Raw genomic sequence first — 18021 nt, 5'->3', positions numbered from 1 at the left:
CTGTGGGAAGTGGCCTCGACGATGCCCCACGGCACCAAACGCAAGCGCGGAGAATGCGGCATAACGGACGACTCGGAAGACCCCATCAAGAGTTCCGTCGCAAAGGAGAGCGGGTTCGGCGTTGGCCAGACGCTGTCCCGACTGCAGGAGGAGAAGAACCTGCAGGAAGAGAACGAGAATCGTACGGAAACAACCACCGCCGAACCAGAGCCAAAGAAACGAAAGAGCAAGAGACGTGATGAAAATGGGGAGAAGACCAAGTACCCCAAGCTGACCTACGTGGAAGGCACGCTGCAGTCTTCGATCCGGATCTCGGACCTGCAGAGCTTGTGCTTGTATTGCTTCGCGGATGGGATTGCGCCGCAGTGGATTTCGCTGAAGCACTCAGGCCATGTGCGCAAGATCGTGGTGCTGATGGTGCCGGGGATTGAGATTGGCATGTTTGATGGGTCGGTTCCGCTGGAGGAGAATGCGGAGCACAAGGAAGAAGAGGCCACCGCGGAGGAAAAGTCGACGGACACTGAGATGGATGATTTTACTCGATGGAAAAAGGGCCTCCCACCGGCGGATCGTTTCAGCCCGCGTCCTCTCTCCCGGGAGAATCTTCCTGATCCCTTGAAGAAAACGGCGGACATGTTCCCACACGTTTGGCCTGTCAAAGCGCCTGGGGACAGTAAGTACAACAAAGTGCATTCGCCTCTGCAGGCGATACTCCTGTCAGCTTTGCCAAAGTCCAAGAACACTGGCGGTCAAAAAGGGCCGAAGCCAGTGAACGCGGGCAAGGACTCCCCCTCGAACAAAACGCCCATCACCGCCTTCATCGGAACCAAAGAGGAACTTCGGGAGAACGACTACGTTCTGCATCCGGCCTTACTTGACAACGAACAGGAGCGTAACGCAGAACTCGAACGGCGTCAACGGCTGGGCCAGACGCCGGAGCACGGGTGGGTAGACACGCACGTCAATTCGCTTGCCGACGGCTCGGTCCCGGAATCGGAAATCCAGCAGGGCAGCATGACCGCTGGCCGGGAGGTGCTGGCCCTGGATTGTGAGATGTGTATCACCGAGGGGGGCAAGTCGGAGCTGACACGGGTCAGTTTGGTGCGATGGGACGGCGAAGTGGTGCTGGACGAGCTGGTCAAGCCAGATCTGCCGATTGTCGACTATTTGACTCGCTACTCGGGGATCACAAAGGAAAGACTTGAAGGGGTAACGACAACACTGGCCGACATCCAGAAGCGCCTTCTGGAAATCCTCCATCCGCGGACAATTCTGGTCGGCCATTCGCTGAATGCCGACCTGACCGCGCTCAAGCTGACACACCCGTTCATCGTCGACACAGCCATCATCTACCCTCATCCGCGCGGACCACCGCTAAAGTGCAGCCTCAAGTGGCTCACCCAAAAGTACCTCGGGCGGGAGATCCAAAAGGGACAGATGGGCCACGACTCGATCGAGGACGCGCGGGCGGTTCTCGAGCTGGTCAAGCAGAAATGTGACAAGGGACCCAGCTGGGGCACAAGCGACGTCACGAACGAGAGCATCTTCCGACGGCTAGAACGGTCCGTCCGCTCGGGCAAGCCCGACGGCCGCACCGGCGCGGTCATCGACTGGGGCAGCCCCGAGCGCGGTTTCGGCGCGCAGGCCACGGTGGCCATCGGCTGCAAGTCAGATGAAGAGGTGGTGCGCGGCATCGCGCGGGCTGTCCGCGGCGACCCTTCCGATCCAAGCATCCCCGTCGATGGCGTCGACTTTGCCTGGGCGCGACTGCGCGAGCTGGAAGTCCTGCGCGGTTGGTGCAACCGGCTACCAGATCCGAACAATGCCAACGAGTCGACCTCCATCCTCCCCCCAACAGACGACACCACTACGCCATCAACATCCACTACTGCCGCTGGAATTCCCCCGGTCGTCCCCGACCCGCCCACGCCAACCCTCGCTGCCGCCGTCGCCAAAACTGTCAACTACATCGCGCAGATCTACGACTCACTGCCGTCCTGCACCCTGTTCATCGTCTACTCCGGCACGGGCGACCCGCGCGAGGTCAGCCGCCTGCAGGCCATGTATCGCACGTACCGCCGGGAGTTCACCGCAAAGAAGCCCTGGGATGAGTTGACCGTCAAATGGACGGATCGTGAGGAGCAGGCGCTGAAGAAGGCCTGCGAGAGGGCGAGGCAGGGGTGTGGGTTTTTGTGCGTGAAATGATTTCATTATCGAGGCGTCTTCTCTGACAGTCGATCATCGCTATGAATTACTTGTCATGTATTACCATTGTTACACTGAGAGATCCTTGGAATGCAGCGAGGATCGATTCATATGCACGCATAGATTAATGCAAGAAAAGAAAGTGACGAGATTGGAAGTTCGTCATGTTTATTATTGTTCCCCAATCATAGCTTCCTCCCGCTCCATAACTTGTCTGACTAGAGCTTCGCGGGCGGATACCAGAGATTTTCGTTTCGCTTGTCTTTGCGCTGCCTCACCGATCGCCTCTGCTGAGTTCATAGGCGACCCTTGAGCGGCCGGGGCCGGCCTGGCCGTGACTTCCGCTGACGGCGTGTCAGCGACACTGCCGTTGACGTATTCCGTCTGAGGGACCTGTTCTGTAACCCCCTCACGGTGTGCTGGCGATGCATTCGCTCCAGACGATGTTGCCGTCACGTTCGGCATGACCGCCGACGCCGCCGTCCCGGCCTCGCGCTGCGATGGCGGTCTCCTGGACGCAGACCGTGCCCGTCGGCCGCCACGTCTGGCGCTGGTGCTGGGCGTCTCCACTCGAAATGAGGACTCGCCCACACGACTTGTCTGACTCATTGACTTGCGGGGACGGCCTGGAGGACGCCCCCGCGACTTTTTCACCGGGACAGCCGAGTTCTCTGGAACGGCGGCTGGAGTTGCGCCCTGACCTTCCTCGGTACCAGACGCGAGGCGCGGGCGTTTCGCGGCAGGTTCCTGAGGCTCTCCACGAGAGCCTGCCGCGCTGGCGGCAGCGTGCTGGTTTGAGCTTCCTTCGATGTGTGATTGTTGTGCGTGGTTGCCGGAGTTGTCCGCCGGCTTCAGGGGCACTTTAACTGGCGGCGGTTCTGCCGGTTCGTCCCCCGAGGCAGCGTCGATGAATTCCGTGTATTCGTCGTCAAATGAGTCCGCAACGGACTGATGTGGACTGGATTGCATGAAAGGACTTTGGCGCTCACGGCGGGTCTGTGCCCTTAGATCCGGAAAATCCGGGCTTTGGATTCCGGACATGGAGGAGTCATCCCGCCGGATCGGCACTGACGTCGACAGCCGCTTGTTGCATTCCTCCAGGACTTCGATCTTTGCTTTGAGTGACTCGTTCTCGAGTCGGAGTTTGTCAATCTCCTCCGACTTCTTCCCGAGCTCAGTCACCAACGTCCGAAGCATGTCCATCCCCCCGCCTGATCTGTCCATGTCGCGCGTCGCAGACGTGCCGAACTCAGTGCGTAGCCCGGTAAAAACCTGCTGCAGACCGCGCATCGTCCCATGCAGTTCATTTACCGAGTCCACTAATCGATTGATACTTGAATCCTGATTCCGGATCTGTCGGGCGACATTCATGTTGACCGCTCCGTCCGCTGGATTGCTGTTGGTGGCCGCTGGTAGTGCGCGACTCGAATCGACAGCGGAGTACACGTTCTCCTGTAAACCGAGAAACGCCGAGATGGAGTCGTTCCTGAACTTCGGGCTAGCCTGTGTCATGGAGAACAATTCTCGCAAAGTAATCCGAGACATTTTCCAGAAAATCCTCGCCCTGTTACCGGGTCTGGTCAGTCTTCCGCCACACATCTTCATCGCGGGGGTCTCTAATGGTTCAGGAATGGGGAACATACTCTGGCTGCATGTGTATCAAAACTCCCACCCTCACCCGGCACGTTGAACAATGGATATCTTGCATGGTACATCCTCTTACCGCCCTCATATCGGACAAGGACGAGATCTGCTGTGTTCCCAACAGACTGATGCGACGCTGGTCGACGGTGAAAGTCTCCACGGCCGTTGAGAAAGAGCTTGCCAAACGCACCCACGCATTCTCACAGGCGGCCAGTGAGGTTGAGCAGTGCGAACACTGGCAAACTACCGTGGGACGCGTCAAGTGCGCCAGATCTACGGCAGACATGCTGCGCGACGATTTGGATCATGTGCAACTGGGCGATGTTTGGGAGCGGCAATGAGCGTAGTAGGTACAGTAGGGAGTCAAATCAAAGAATCGAATAGTAACAGGCCTTGTAGAACAATTAGTGCTTTCATCTCATTTTTGCCTTGGTCAGCGTTCTTACTTTGTACAGTTGTTGTGTTGATACTTACGACATGATTCTCATTGTCGCGGTTTCTTTTTTTTGAGCCCGAGACGCGCGCGCGTCGAACGTCGCTCATTGACTTGAGAGCTAATGTGCCAAGACCCCGCGTGCACGAGCGAGCGGTTAGAGTTAGATCAGCTGGCCTGAACCAAAAAGTGTAGTCCAAAACACATGTACTTTGATCCGTGTACTCCGTATACCAATTCACTTTAGAGGGTTAAGCGCATACCAGATGGAGCATTATGTAACTGGGTTTGACTGTACTACTACCTATGACATACCAGTTTGGTCCCTGAGTGTGCACCGATTACTTTCCTTTGAATCGATCTGTTCCGGTCTCGTTTGCTCCCGTGTTTCTCCATGGCCACTCCTTGCGCTCCTCGTGGCGAATATTGCAGTTGTGGGAGACGTTGGATCCCCAACCCTAGGCTGACGGGTGATCTTCGCCGGGACAGTACGGAGTACCGCAAGAGATATCAGGAGCGCCAAACGCAATTACAAAGTGCTCAACCTGAATCTCGATTCGAGTTTGAAGAACATGTCCATTCGTCCAGTACGATTCTTATTCTGTTTTTGTTTACCTCTGACATTGCGACAGATGCAACTCTTGCTAATCCTAATGGCGTCTCTCCTCCTTCGTCCGTGTTGGACGACGAGGACATACATTCGTCAGTCCACAAAATTTCTTTATCGGAATTTTATGCTCCGAAAGCATGCCTGATCCAACTTCCCTCCTGATATATTGTCCTCAGATATTCGACGTTCGATTTTGAGTTTCGGAGAGATTACTTCGGATGATGCTTCCATGTGGGTGTGTGTGGTCTGTGGGATGTTCGTATCCTCTTCTCAAAGCAGTCTCCGTCCCGGAGGATGGCGATCTTCTCCTGCGGCTTGATGGTTGCCTTGACAAATGTGGCGTCGTGGGAGGGCGTGTGCATTCTCTGCTCTGCTTGCCATTCCTCCCTTACAAAGGGCAAGCTTCCCAGGTTTCGGCCAAGAACGAGGTGAACATCCATCTTTGCGAGGACTACCCGGACGTCGTCCGCGACTTGACTATCGCTGAAGAAAGTTCGATTGCCCTCTCTCATCCCATTCCTCATCATCCTCAAGCTACGCCCCGGTCCTGCTCTTGCTGGTGCCAGCTATCCGCAGATCGAGTTGCAATCGGCTCGGGCCCCGCTGAGTCTTCGTCTGAGTCGGATGACTCGGAACTCACGAGACGTATCATTTTTGGCGGAACTGAGCCGATCGAAGTCGAGGACGACCGCTCGACAAGTTTCCAACACCTGAACAGATCGCAATTATGCATCTCACTGACCATTGACCAGTCCAACAGGAACACCGAAAACAACCGAAAGCTCCAACTACAAGGGGAAGACACCCATCCGCCAAACTGTTGTGATTCATTTTTGTGTTCCATACTATGAAATCGCAGTAGTTTTCTCCAATCTCAACAGCCCTCGCTCTTAATGCTGCACAGTACGTTGTAACATGCCTCAATTGTGTCATATCTCGTCCCTTCGATTGGGCTCAGATCAGCCTACTGTTGCCTACCACTCCGTATCACATACCTAGTACGAACTCGCTGTTGAATTATGGCAGGTTATGTAGCATGTCAAAGTTCCAGAGGAGTTGGATGCCGACGGTAAGGCTATCGTCAATTCTCACTGAGTCGACTTGCCCATCCATGTGGGTGGGAGTGACCTCAACTTATGCACATCATCTGACAAACGAAATGCAAGAGACAAAGGATTGACAAACAACAGAGTGAGACAGGTACTCAAAGAGTGACTGCGATTCATCAGATAATCAACACTCGCACCCATGTCTCGATATCAAATTTCTCGAACCCTTGACTCCTGCTTTAAGGAACATCGAAGATTTTGGTCTCTTCAAGTTCCAACCTTTGCAAGATCAAGAATTGCTGAGCGAGACACCCAAGAAGAACCAGTTTGTGCATGTGCTTGGGCCTCGCTCACCAAAACGGCGAAATCTAGATGCGGATTTTACTAGACAGCAACAACTAGATTCCATGATCCATTTGTACAAATATAGGGTTCAAACAAATACATACACATGTGACCATCAGCACACATTATGAACATTACAATTCGTTTTATTCGTTTCGTTCATTTCGTTCGTTTCAGGGCACCAACGCCAGTTGTCGCATTCAACCCATGACCACGGGACGAGAGACACGACAGGGTACTGGTACAGTGCCAAACGTTGCCAGACAGTGAATTTGAGCTGAAAAAGCTGGATATTATCTTCATTGAACCGATTGGCAAAATAGTATTCATGAGGAAACAACTTCATCGTTACGATCAAGTCCACAAGAGTCACGACAATGAGAAACAATTCGACGTTGATCAGTAACTACCAAACCTATGGCATGCATGCGAACGAGGACAGGCCCTAAGAGAAACACAAGCAAAGGACTGAAGTAGAGTATGTCTGTCACTTGAAGAGCAGGAAGAAGGAAAAAGAGAAGGAAATACATGACGTGATAACAGAGCAATATAATATGGACTTAGAAGCTCCCTGTAGCCTGAACAACACCATGATCCGCGTAGGCATGGATATCATCAAGAACAAAGCAAACACCAAACGCAAACGCCATTGCTAGCGCTAATACTCCGCAGTAAGTGGCTAATAGCGAAAGAGAAAAAAGAAAAAAAAGTCATCATCAGAGTGAACCCATCGCTCTGTGTTCTTTTCAGGTTGCGAATTCATGGCTTGGGCAAGGTCACCGCCTCCACGGCAGCATCATCATCATGGCATCTCGCACATGTTGATGCTGATGCTGATGCTGCTGGTCATTCTGGTCCTGATCGCTCGCCCGCGGTGTTGTTTCGTCGGCAGCAGAATCACCCTCTCCGTCTCGTTCCCATGCCGGCGCTGGTGTTGCCCCGGGTTTCGGCGTCGCATCCGGGTCGGTGTTTTCAGTGGTTGTGGCAGCGAGATGGGCTTTTTGACTTTCTTCATCGCTGCTGCGACCGAGGCCGGAAGGAGATACCGCCAGGGTCTCGGTCTCGGCCGCAGTGTGGTCCGCCTTCGGGGTCACAAGTGATGGGCCGCCTTCGGTCGGCGATTCGTGCAGAGGGGGCAGAAGTGTTGTCCGCATCGGGCTTTGCTGGTGCTGGTACTGCTGCTGAGGAGAGGTCGGTGTGGGTTCCGCCGACGAGCTGTCGGCAGGGTGTTCTTGCTGTGGTGGCTGCTCTGCCACCACCGGCACGGGTGGGTCAACAGCGATCATCTCTGGCTGCGCGGCGGCTGTGGGCTCCGTCGTCGCCGACTCTCCGGCTGCAGCGGTCTCCTCAATGCTGCCTCGGCTGTCCGTGCGCATCATCTCCGTTCCCAGCTTCGAGCTGGACCGCGGCCCGCGTGACGATGACTGCGATCCGCGCGGGCGCGGATGGAGGTGGCCCAGTTCCTCATCCTCGTCGTCGCCAGACTCGGCGCACTCGTGCCGTCGCCGCTCCCGCGACTCGCGCTTCGCCCGAATCGCCTCGATGGACTGCCGTCTGCGGGGCGTGGTGGCACCCGTTGCAAGCGACGCGAATGTGGGCGGTGCCGACGATGCGTGCCGCATTTGAGGTACATGCGCCGATGTCGTGCTGGTCTTGGTGTCGGACATCCCAGCGAGTGTGACCTCGTCTGAAATCCCCAAGCCTCCCGGGCTGCCTGCCCAGTCGTCTCCATGGCGGCTGACGATGACTGGAACATCTTCGGCTTTGGAGTCCAGGTCCCCAAAGTAACTGCTGCTGCCGATCGAATCCTCTCGACTCGAGCCGCGGTACGAGCCCGGCAAAAGAGGAAAGCCAGATGACGTCGAGCTCGGACTATCCTCCATACGACTGGCGCCCTGGCGCACGCTCTGCACCGGTGGGATTGTCAACGGTGGGGTCGAAATGGTGTCCCTCGGCGGTGGCTTCCACTGGCAGAATTGGCACAGCGCTTCGGTCAACTTCGTTAGCGTGGGCGGCTTCTCGATCAAGCTGTTGAAATGATGCGTTTCGGGAAGATCCTTGAGGTATCCCGTCACGGCAATGATCGGAGTCGCCTTGTTGACGCAATTCGTCTCGCGCACCATCCGAGCCACGTCCGCCCCGCTAATCTGAGGAAGCTTAACCTCGGTCATAATGATATCGAACTCCACTTCGCTCAATGCATACCGCATGGCCTCGGCCCCATTGACAGCCGTAATGGTCCGGCACCGGAGTTTCTCAAAGAGCCGCTCCATGACAATCCGGGACACGGGGTGGTCCTCGCAAATCAGTACGTCCAAGCGCCTGAACTGCGGTCCCTCCGTCTGGCTGATGTGGGACAGACGCCGGGAGCTTTGTCGCCTCCGTTGCACCTTTAGCAAAGCTTTTGTGCGCGGGTCTTCATTGTCAGAGGACGATGGCGACACGTCGAACAATTGGCTGCGCCGCTTGTGGTGGCCCGGTATGAACGGCTCTCGAGAGACCATCGACGACGCATCGCTGTCTTGCGACCCGATCGTACGTGATCGGGCGCGGGACGAAGTGCCGCTGGACCGAGACCCGGAGCCAGACTTATCCGGCGACTGTGCCAGCGCACGGCTGCTAGGCCTACTCGGCGACGGTGCCGATGGACCTGCTGCTGGCTTGAGGCCGGATGTCGCCAGACGGGGAGGCTCGTTGTGCTTCTCCGAGGTGGCAGGTCCACTCGACTGGTGCGAGTGGGTGGACGAGGAGCCCGAGGTTTTTCTGCGCTCGTGATTCTGTCCCGTGCTAAACTGCACCAACAGGGGCGAGGACGGCTGTGATGGACGATTGGGAGACGATGTGGCCTGACTGGCACTGGACGGAGATCCTGGCCGATTGTTGCCCTTGTTTTGCGACAAGGTCCGCTGCAAAGGCATGGGCAGCATCGGGCTTCCCTCGAGGGATGGGCCTGCACTGGTGGAAGTGGTCGACGATGCCGTTGCGGCGGGCATAGTCCGCTGCTGGGCTTGCATGGCCTCCTGGCGCAGCCGCTGGATGACGTCCTTGTTGGCCTTCTCCAACATTGGGAGATTCTTAAAGTTGAAGTTGCCAAAGTCATCCGCGAGAGCGGGCTCGCTGAGGCGGCGGCTGCGCGACTCGCGAACGTGAGGCGGAATGTGTAACGGCATCAAACCTCGTTTCATCGAGCTCACCTGTTGCCGGACCTTAGACAGGGCGTCATGGGGCCGTTCAGGATAGTCACCGCTCAGCGAGTACTGCGAAGACATTTCGTTATCGATTTCATCATGGAAGGACTGCAGTGTTGCACCCCGCGAATCAAAATATTCCGTGTCTTCAGGGTTCTCGGTGTTGGGGACAAACTGTGCCTGGTCTTCCAGCAAAGTGTCCCAGTTGATGTCCGCAAACCACGGGTGGCTGCGGATCTCGGCGCCGCCGTTGGGAAACTTTTCCTCGATGTTGGCACCGAGCCGTTCTTGGGGATTGAGTGTCATCAACCGGTTCATCAAGTCCCGGGCCTCTGGCGACGAGAGTTCCTCAGCGTTCTCGGGCCAGTTGATGCGGCGGTTCAAGATATTGTCAAACACCTGATCCGGAGTCTCTGCGTTGAAGGGAGGGTACCCGTAAAGGAACTCGAAGAGGATGCAGCCGAGCGACCACCAATCACTCATTTCGTCCTGTCCGGCTCCATTGATCGTTTCCGGAGCCAAATAATCCGGGGTCCCCACGAATCGCCGATTGTTCTCCTCGGGATCGAATAGCGCCATCGGCGGCGGGAGCATCGGCCCCTGCGGAGGGGTGTTGTGCTGCGGCGCAGAGGATGCAATACTAACGGTTTGGCTCAGCGGGACGAGATAAGGCGAGTCACCGCCCTCACTGGGAGCCTCGTCCTCAGTCGCCGAACCTGGAGGAGCAAGGGGAGCGAGAGGGAGCGGCGCTGGCGTCTCCGAGCCTTCGTTGAGGGAAAATGTCTGGAACATCGCGTTAAGCGTGTCGCTGCTCCCGCTATCGCTCCGATAACCGGACATGCGTCGCGGCCGCTCTCTCCGAGCCGCAGGCTGGCCGAAGTTGAAGTAGGACGGCTGACCGTAGCTGCTGCCGAGAGCATCAGGGGTCATGACCGGGGTCATGGAGGGAGATTGACCCGCCTGCATATCAAAGGAGGCGGAACGCGACGATGTCATGGACATTGCCCGGGGGAAGGAATTCTGCTTCAGAAGATCTGGGGCCGACTCGTTGGGACTCTTTAGGACGCGCTTCTGGCGGCCGACCAGTCCCATCCTAGACAGGCCAAAGTCAGTTAACTTTAGATGGCCCTTTTGGTCGATGAGCAGGTTATCTGGCTTCAGGTCTCGGTGGACGATGCCTCGATCGTGCAGATGCTGGACACCGAGCACGACCTCGGCGATGTACTTCTTGGCCCAGTCCTCGGGGAGACCGCCCAGGACTTTGATAAGGGACGCGCAGTCGCCGCCGTTGAGGTACTCCATCACCAGGTACAGGTAGTCCTTGGAGGAGAATGTCCAGTAGAGCTTGGCGACGAAATCGCTTTCTCCCTGCCACATCATGATGGCCCGTTCGGCTTTGACGTTCGTCACTTGATTCTTGGCCACCATATCCGCCTTCTTGAGCACCTTGATCGCGTAGTACTCGCCGGTAGACTTCTTCTTGGCCAGATACACACTGCCGAATGCGCCCTTGCTGATCGGCTTGATGATCTCGAAATCCTTGATAGATGTGGGCGCCGGGCGTGGCGGCGGCTGGCTCACCGACGAGAGGTGGGGAGAGATCGGAGGGCGCGTGATATCCGATGTCGCAGACGACTGCCGGCGGTGGTGATGGTGATGATGCAGGTGGTGATGATAATGCTGCGACGTGCCATGCCCGGTTGTGTCCGATGTCGACAGGAGAGGAGAAGCATTCGGGGACGACATATTATCACCACTGGGAAGTCGTGGTTTGGACAGTCGCAGAGGCGACTGAGGTTGACTGGCGGGCGGGACCGGAACGCGGGCTGGGGACGGCTGTCGATGGGGAGATCGCGATAATCCCGGCAGAACCAGACTCTTTCTCTTGCGCTCCCTAGAGCTCGCCGCACGAGACAGGCCCTTCTCCGAAGAGGGTGATTCTGTGCGAGCCGCGCCAGGAACGAGCGACGACGGAACGTTGCTGCTGTCACTGTTGTCTCCAGCATCACGTTCGGACGGTAGAGAGCCGCGTTTGGACGGCGGCTGCGCACCCAAAGCACCACTGATGCTTGTGTGCGACCGCGGCGTCGGGCATTCCAAGGGACTAACGGATCGGGTCGACACTGGCATGGACGAAGCCCGAGTTGACGACTGAGAGGCAGTCGAAGACAGATCGGGCGCCGCTGACTCCATCGGTTCCGGCTGTGGTTGGGTCGCCGGCGAACGCTCGGCGAGGCAAGAGGAGGTGTTCTGTTGCTCCGGTGGTGGTGCATCGTTGTCTCCTTGGGCATCCCATACGTCATCTTCGTACGAGGAAGTAGAGTCCGTCAACTCCCCGGCAGCGATGCGCTCTGCCTTGGCTATGGCGGCCTCGATACACTCCTCGACCATGACCGCGTACTCTATGCGGATGCGCTCGGCATATTCAACGATCCTGCGGTATCGGATCACGGCGTCCACTTTAGCTTTGGCCACTTGTTCGGTATCGTTGGAGAGGGCGGCAAGCCCTTGTTCTTGTTCTAGTGTGTTGGTGCTGGGGGACTGCCATTGCAAAACCTGAGCGATACGGGATTCCGACTGGGGAGAGGACGTCCGCAGTTCCTCGCCGCTCTCCCCCCGCGTCTCTTTTAGAGTTGGCGTGTTGATTTCCAGAGCGGTGTCACAAAGATCTAGAATCAACTCGACTATGCGAGCAAGAGGGCGTCGTACGGCAAATGACCGGCCTCGTCCGTGGCCGAGTCCCGAGGCTGATGGATCCCGCGAGCGGGGTGGTGTCACAGGGGACGACCCCGGGGCTGAAGTCGGTGCAGACGAGGTTGGTGACGGGCCGATTGGGAGGCCTTTGTATTCGGGTTGCGGAAGCAGTTGGCCATTATCTCCTGGTCTAGGCCTGCCTTGACGGGCCTCTAATGCGTCTAGTACCTTTACAATGACATGCCGGTGCTCATTGAGGTTCTCCTGGGCGATCTGTATGTCCATCTCGGCGCGATGCTCCTGGAGGCAGAGCTCGGAGTGCTTCTCAAACCACCAGGGTGTGATCTGGCGTTCGCAGATGCGGCAGAGGACTGGGTTGGGAGGTGGTGGCCTCGGCCCATTCGGGTCGGAATTGATAGCCTCGGCGAGACTGGTCAAGTAGTTTGCCAGGACTTCGGCGCCCACCCCAAGCGATTCGACCAGAATCGGAGGCAGATCGATGGTCACCTCTCGCGGGGGCGTCGATGGCCGGAGCATCCACATTGTCTAGCATGGTTAGCTTGAACTGCAAAAGAATGTCCATGGACGCTTACATGACCCTCTCCATCTCGGGAACGATCGTAGACCATGATTCCTTGTGCTTCCATGTTGAGAACATCCCATTCATTTACTACCGAGGAGTCGCCTTCTTCTGAGGCTTCCGTCGCCGTCGTCTCTGTCGCGGCGACTTCTTGATTGTCTTGAATAGACGGTTTTCGAGATGGCCGGAGGGTCGAGTCTGGGCCCATGCGCATGGCGACGCGGATGAAGCGACTATGTGTGTCATCTTCCTTCATCGACTCGACAGCATCGTGGAACGCATTTTTATTGTAGAGCAAGATATCCGCGACGGGCACGCCTTCGACGGATTCAGGCGCCGTGCCGACCACCTGCCTCCATGATGGACTCACCCATTTGATGCGGCCATCGAGACCTAGATCCAGAATGACGTTCAGAGTCTGTTCGGCGGCCACGCGCAGGTCCTCGCGTTCGGCGCGGATATCCTCGCTGAAGGAGCGCTCCATGGCGCCCCTCCATGTATTCCCAGTTAACGCCGGAGAGCGCGCGTCCTCCCGAAACGGCGTCACTGGCGGCGGAGCCAGAAAACGAGCACTTTCTCCGTCGTTTCCTGCCATGGCTTGAAGGGGGCACCGGTTATTGCGTGGCGGGTGTAACAGTCCCAGCCGGTTCGGCTCGGGAGCGGATGGTCCACGGCGTCGGACTCCAACCGTCAAGGGGCCACGAGGAGGACGGAACGGAAAACTTCTCGAGACCGGTCCGTAGTCTCAATCAGACCATCCGTCTGCCGGGCAGATCGGGGCGCTCTGAACGAGCAGGTCGATTATAGACGCGAATTAACCATCAACAAGCCATGGCGGGGGAAATAGCCGGAGAAGCCGAAGCAAGTGAGGTTGGCTGGCGGTGGAATGGAGGCAATCGCGCTTTCCGGAGCGTTAACGGTGCCCAGAGGGCGTAGAAGCCCTGGGAGAGAGACCCTGTGAGGGACGAGACTCTGTTGTCGTGGTTGGTGTGGAAGCAAAGGTGAGGTCCAACGTCACCGACGACGATCCGCGGGCGAGACGAGACGCTAAGATTGGGCTAGAGGAAAACGTCGGAGCAACGAATCGGTGGGGTTTCGCGCTGAGCCGGACCCAAATGCGCAGAAAGACAGAGAGGAAGAGCCGAATCACGGAGTGAAGAGGCTGGATATAGTGAATTTAAGAGAGATGAAAGAGGTGAGGAGAGTTGGAGACGAATCCAGTACCAAGATGAAGCAGAGGCAACTCTTCACATCGTCACCAGTTCACCACTTGCTCCGCCATGATTCAGAATGATTGAATTCCAGAAATGACTTTAGATTCGGTCCTTCAGATTTCCAATGACTTCGATGGGCGAATGCGATGAATTTGCAGCCATTCATCTTGCTCGATGTCGAGACAAATCGCCAATCCCACATCAATGATGGTACTTGATGACCATCGTTTACTCCGTACTTTAAACCTCGATGAACTACCACGGAGTGCAAGCGGTATTATTGAAGATTATTCTAGTTTATGCGCATTCCATCGGCAAATATACACATTTAGAACCAAACAAGTGCCCGAACCAGCTCCGACGAGATGACCATCACTGTGTCTTCTTGTCCCGCGCAGCTGCCATCGTCCAGGCGTAATGGCGCGCCGCACGAATAATGCCCTCCTCCAAGGGCACGATAGCCCGATACCCCAGCCGCTCCATGGCCTTCTGGCACGAATAATAGCGAGTCACAGACGAGAAAGCGATCTGGCCCTTGGTCAGCGACGGCGTCTTGCCAAACAACCCATAGATGGTTTCGACGATGCCGCCAACGACTGAGAGCGCCCCGACCGGCAAGGGAATTACTCTGGAAGTGTCGACCACCCGGCCGGCGTGCGCCCACAGCCCGCGCGCAAAATCCCAGAAGTATATGGGCTCGTCGTTGGTGATGTTGAAAGCCTCGCCGTCGACACGCTCGTGGTCCAGGGGCTCGGTCTGGCCAGCTTCGTAGCGGGCGTACGATGTCAGAAGCGCATGAGCGGCCAGGGCGTGCGCGTAGGCGACATTGGCCACGTAGGTGAAGTCGAACAGGTTGTTGTTATCACCGAGCTGCAGCCGGACCTTTAGGTCGGAGCCTGTTAAGCCGAGATGCAGGATGTTCTTCGACACCGCCGTGTCAGCCTCGCCGAAGATGCCCGCGGGGCGGAGGGCGCACGTCAGCATCTTAGAGTCATTGCGATTCGCGTGTAGAACGAGCTCATCCGCTTCGGCCTGGACAACACAAAGGACCATATGTCAGGAGCGCATCAAATTAATAATGGAAATTTGGCCGAATCGATTTGGCTCACCTTCGTGTCGGTATAGTATACACCTTGCAGCTCGCCCCGGACCAAGGGCCAAGTCTCCTTCGCGTGGATCAAAGGGCTGTACGCATCATGGATCACCGAGGCGGAGCTGGTATAGACAAAGGCCTTGCACTGGCCTCCCCAATTGCCATGGTCGCCGCGAGCGACCTCGAGCAGAGTGCGCGTGCCGCCCACATTGACCTTGTGTAGCAACTCCTTGTCTGTGCGAAAGACCTCCGGCGAGGCAGTATGAATCACCACCTCGGGCTTCACCTTGCGAAACACCTCCAGCATCGACTCCACTGACGTGATGTCGCCCCCGTGATACTCCGCGCCCGGCAACCGATTATGGCTGATGCGCAGGTCGGTGACGTGCACGCGGGCATCATACTCGGGGAATCGTTCGCGCAGCGTTGGGAAATTGGAGCGCGCATCCTTCTCGCCGGGGGAAGCTACACTGGGATCCGTCTCCGATGGGAAATTGAGCAGCTGGTCGACGATGTTGCGGCCGAGAAAGCCGCATCCGCCGACGACCAGGACAGTGCCCAGGGTGATCCGGGTCCGATTCGGAGCTGGGGCTGTCATTGCGGTCTGGCTGATGAGATTGGGGAGTTGAACGTTGAGCTGCCCAGGACCCGAAATTGAGTTCTAGATGCGCGCCATGGCCATTTAGCCTGGAGCTACGATTGTCAACTGGCTTTGGCTTTTTATCCGGCTTGGCCCAAGCCTCCCAGCTTCCTTGGGTCAACTGGCCTAACCCTGCTCGAAGATCAACCGGCTTACTCAGGACAGGTTGTCCCTGCGTCGGTGTTGACCTAGCCTAGTACTTGCACAGTCGAGCGCTACAGATTCTGAGTCTTCAGATACAATTCCAGTAGCAAAGTAAACTCCATTGTTAGACCAGAACGTGTCCATTAGTCATTACTGTATCGGAAATGCTGCTGCTGGAGTGCCCCGCCTGCGATATCATGGTTCGTAATCGATGCTGCAGAACCAAAGCAAGGGCGAGAATATCTCCAGACGAACTACACCAGGCTTCGCATGTTCCCTCATGCAACGACCTCGTAGATTCCGAACGTCGTGACCAGGGTAGTCTGCGATGGGACACGAGCGGGGAGCCGTTTCCCTCAATCGAACGCTTCTCTGTTGCAAAGACTTAGTAGTCAAAATATGTCAACGTCGGGGTCGCGGGAACGTACTCGATGCTCCGTTCGACCGACCTTCTCAGAGCCCGGAAGTACTTCTTCTTGTCCTCCGGGGATCCCCAGAGCAGCTTGCTGGCTTCGGGATTGACGATCGCTCGGGGATCGTAAGGCGGTTCCTCCTCCTCAATTGCCTGCACCATTGCTTCGATGTGATGCCCAAGATCCTCCGGGCGCCGCGGGAAATAACAGAGTACACCCTCCTTGGACACGCGGTGGTGGAAAATTGGGGTCTGGACAAAGACTCGCGGCTGTTCTTGAGGAAATTTGGGGCTGAGATGGATTTTGATCCGGAAGACGCCTCCGTCAAGATGTGTCATGGGTCGGCCAAAGTAGGTCAGCACCCACACGAAGACGTTGCCGTCCACCAGGTCCAGGTCGACCGTGTACGCGTTCTGTTGCTTGAGGTCCTCGCTGACGCGCTCGTACTGGCGCCGAAGGTCCACCGCAACCCGGGAGTCCTTCTGCGCTGCCTCTTGCCCTTGAATCGCCCAGCTTGCAGTCTCTTCGGCCAAAGCATCCTTGATAAAGACAAGGCGACGTTTCAGCTCGGGATAATCGAAGCAGCCTGACATCACATTCCCCGGTCCTTCGAAGTTCATCCGCTCGAACTGTTGCTTCGGTTGTACGTTCTGCGACGCCTTCTCTATGGTTTGCAGGTATGATTCGTAATACCACATGAACCGCCTCTTTCGAAGATCATCAAACGGTCCGGGGTTGGCTGCGTCATCTCCGAAGCTGAAGTTATCGTCGTTGCTGCTCTCGACTCGTTCCGGTGGCGGTAGGACCGTGCCGTCCGGCTGGATGCCCAGCGAGTCCTCGAGCGGCTGAATTACCGCGATGCGAAGCGTCTCATGTTGGATCTATCTCCATCAGCACCATGCCAACGAACCTTGGGAGCCAGCCTGTGCACCTTGGATTTATAGCGCTCCATTTGAATCTTGTCATGCTCGGAGCGGACATTCTCGTAACCCGGCTCGTTTTCATACGGGTTGGCTGACATCAGGCTCTGAATCGAAAGCAGGATCGACTCGAGGCCTTGGGCTGAGGACCATTCTTCGCCTCGTTCCCCGTGCCAGGTGCTGCAGCATCATCAGTCCCGCCATATGCACTTCGCTACAACGATGCATTACCCTAGGATCGACCTGGGATTTTGTCAGTTACGGGAATTAAGCAACGACTCTTGAACGTCGTCTTACAAGCAAACTTTGCCATCGGCATAGATGTTTGGGTTGAATCGACATCTCCCATTGTTAGTCGTCAGTGCCCGCACATTGGGCGGCCGTGCCGGATAGTCTGCCGGGGAACCGTCAGTGTCATGCGCACGCCATTCCCCATTCTCGGTGCTAACCGGCGGTGAACTTGACTGAGAACTACAGTAGATCCGAAACGGGTCCCGTTAGACCGGCTGCTTGTCATTTCCTTCTCTTGGAGAACTAACCTCGAAGAAGCCATATTCGTACGGAGTCCCTGGAGGGCCGATAATCAACGCCTTGACATCGCGAATGTCGGCCTCCTCGCATACAACGGCCAAGGCTGCGGGTCATCAGTCGACGAAAACCTCTCGTTTGTCATTTTTTGTCTCTGCACGTACATAGATCGGAGCTCTGCTGAAGTTGGCGGATTTCCTGTAGTAAACACCCCGCCGGAGTCCCCGCGTTAGCCCAGCCACCGTGAAAAGCGCGAAACCGGATTGGAGTCGCCGCATACCCGACTGATGCGGAGGATTGCTTGATCCGACATGGTCCTTG

The 18021-nt window shown here is 56.7% G+C and overlaps 7 protein-coding genes across 7 annotated transcripts; 3 read left to right on the top strand and 4 right to left on the bottom strand.

The window, feature by feature from the left end:
• Positions 1-21: 21 nt before the first annotated feature.
• On the top strand, positions 22-2205 carry VTN31DRAFT_4304 (uncharacterized protein; the record flags this gene model as incomplete). Its single annotated transcript, XM_069404678.1, has 1 exon — positions 22-2205. The coding sequence occupies one exon, from the start codon at positions 22-24 to the stop codon at positions 2203-2205; it is 2184 nt and encodes a 727-aa protein (XP_069261627.1).
• A 171-nt stretch (positions 2206-2376) lies between these two features.
• VTN31DRAFT_4303 (uncharacterized protein) lies at positions 2377-3937 on the bottom strand (the record flags this gene model as incomplete). The annotated part of the gene is made up of 2 exons (XM_069404677.1): positions 2377-3769; positions 3849-3937. The coding sequence occupies 2 exons, from the start codon at positions 3935-3937 to the stop codon at positions 2377-2379; spliced, it is 1482 nt and encodes a 493-aa protein (XP_069261626.1).
• Positions 3938-4676: 739 nt separating this feature from the next.
• VTN31DRAFT_4302 (uncharacterized protein) lies at positions 4677-5054 on the top strand (the record flags this gene model as incomplete). The annotated part of the gene is made up of 2 exons (XM_069404676.1): positions 4677-4869; positions 4915-5054. The coding sequence occupies 2 exons, from the start codon at positions 4677-4679 to the stop codon at positions 5052-5054; spliced, it is 333 nt and encodes a 110-aa protein (XP_069261625.1).
• Positions 5055-5110: 56 nt separating this feature from the next.
• On the top strand, positions 5111-5743 carry VTN31DRAFT_4301 (uncharacterized protein; the record flags this gene model as incomplete). The annotated part of the gene is made up of 1 exon (XM_069404675.1): positions 5111-5743. The coding sequence occupies one exon, from the start codon at positions 5111-5113 to the stop codon at positions 5741-5743; it is 633 nt and encodes a 210-aa protein (XP_069261624.1).
• Positions 5744-7062: 1319 nt separating this feature from the next.
• VTN31DRAFT_4300 (uncharacterized protein) lies at positions 7063-13343 on the bottom strand (the record flags this gene model as incomplete). Its single annotated transcript, XM_069404674.1, has 2 exons — positions 7063-12714; positions 12762-13343. The coding sequence occupies 2 exons, from the start codon at positions 13341-13343 to the stop codon at positions 7063-7065; spliced, it is 6234 nt and encodes a 2077-aa protein (XP_069261623.1).
• A 991-nt stretch (positions 13344-14334) lies between these two features.
• On the bottom strand, positions 14335-15653 carry VTN31DRAFT_4299 (uncharacterized protein; the record flags this gene model as incomplete). Its single annotated transcript, XM_069404671.1, has 2 exons — positions 14335-14994; positions 15072-15653. The coding sequence occupies 2 exons, from the start codon at positions 15651-15653 to the stop codon at positions 14335-14337; spliced, it is 1242 nt and encodes a 413-aa protein (XP_069261622.1).
• Positions 15654-16195: 542 nt separating this feature from the next.
• On the bottom strand, positions 16196-18013 carry VTN31DRAFT_4298 (uncharacterized protein; the record flags this gene model as incomplete). Its single annotated transcript, XM_069404670.1, has 9 exons — positions 16196-16211; positions 16268-17133; positions 17184-17352; positions 17404-17415; positions 17470-17566; positions 17622-17643; positions 17712-17806; positions 17865-17898; positions 17981-18013. The coding sequence occupies 9 exons, from the start codon at positions 18011-18013 to the stop codon at positions 16196-16198; spliced, it is 1344 nt and encodes a 447-aa protein (XP_069261621.1).
• Positions 18014-18021: the final 8 nt, after the last annotated feature.

Source organism: Thermomyces dupontii (genome assembly GCF_041956625.1).
Source record: "Thermomyces dupontii strain NRRL 2155 unplaced genomic scaffold VTN31scaffold_3, whole genome shotgun sequence".
NCBI classification, from domain to species: domain Eukaryota; kingdom Fungi; phylum Ascomycota; class Eurotiomycetes; order Eurotiales; family Trichocomaceae; genus Thermomyces; species Thermomyces dupontii.
This window is presented reverse-complemented; position numbering and strand designations above follow the sequence as displayed.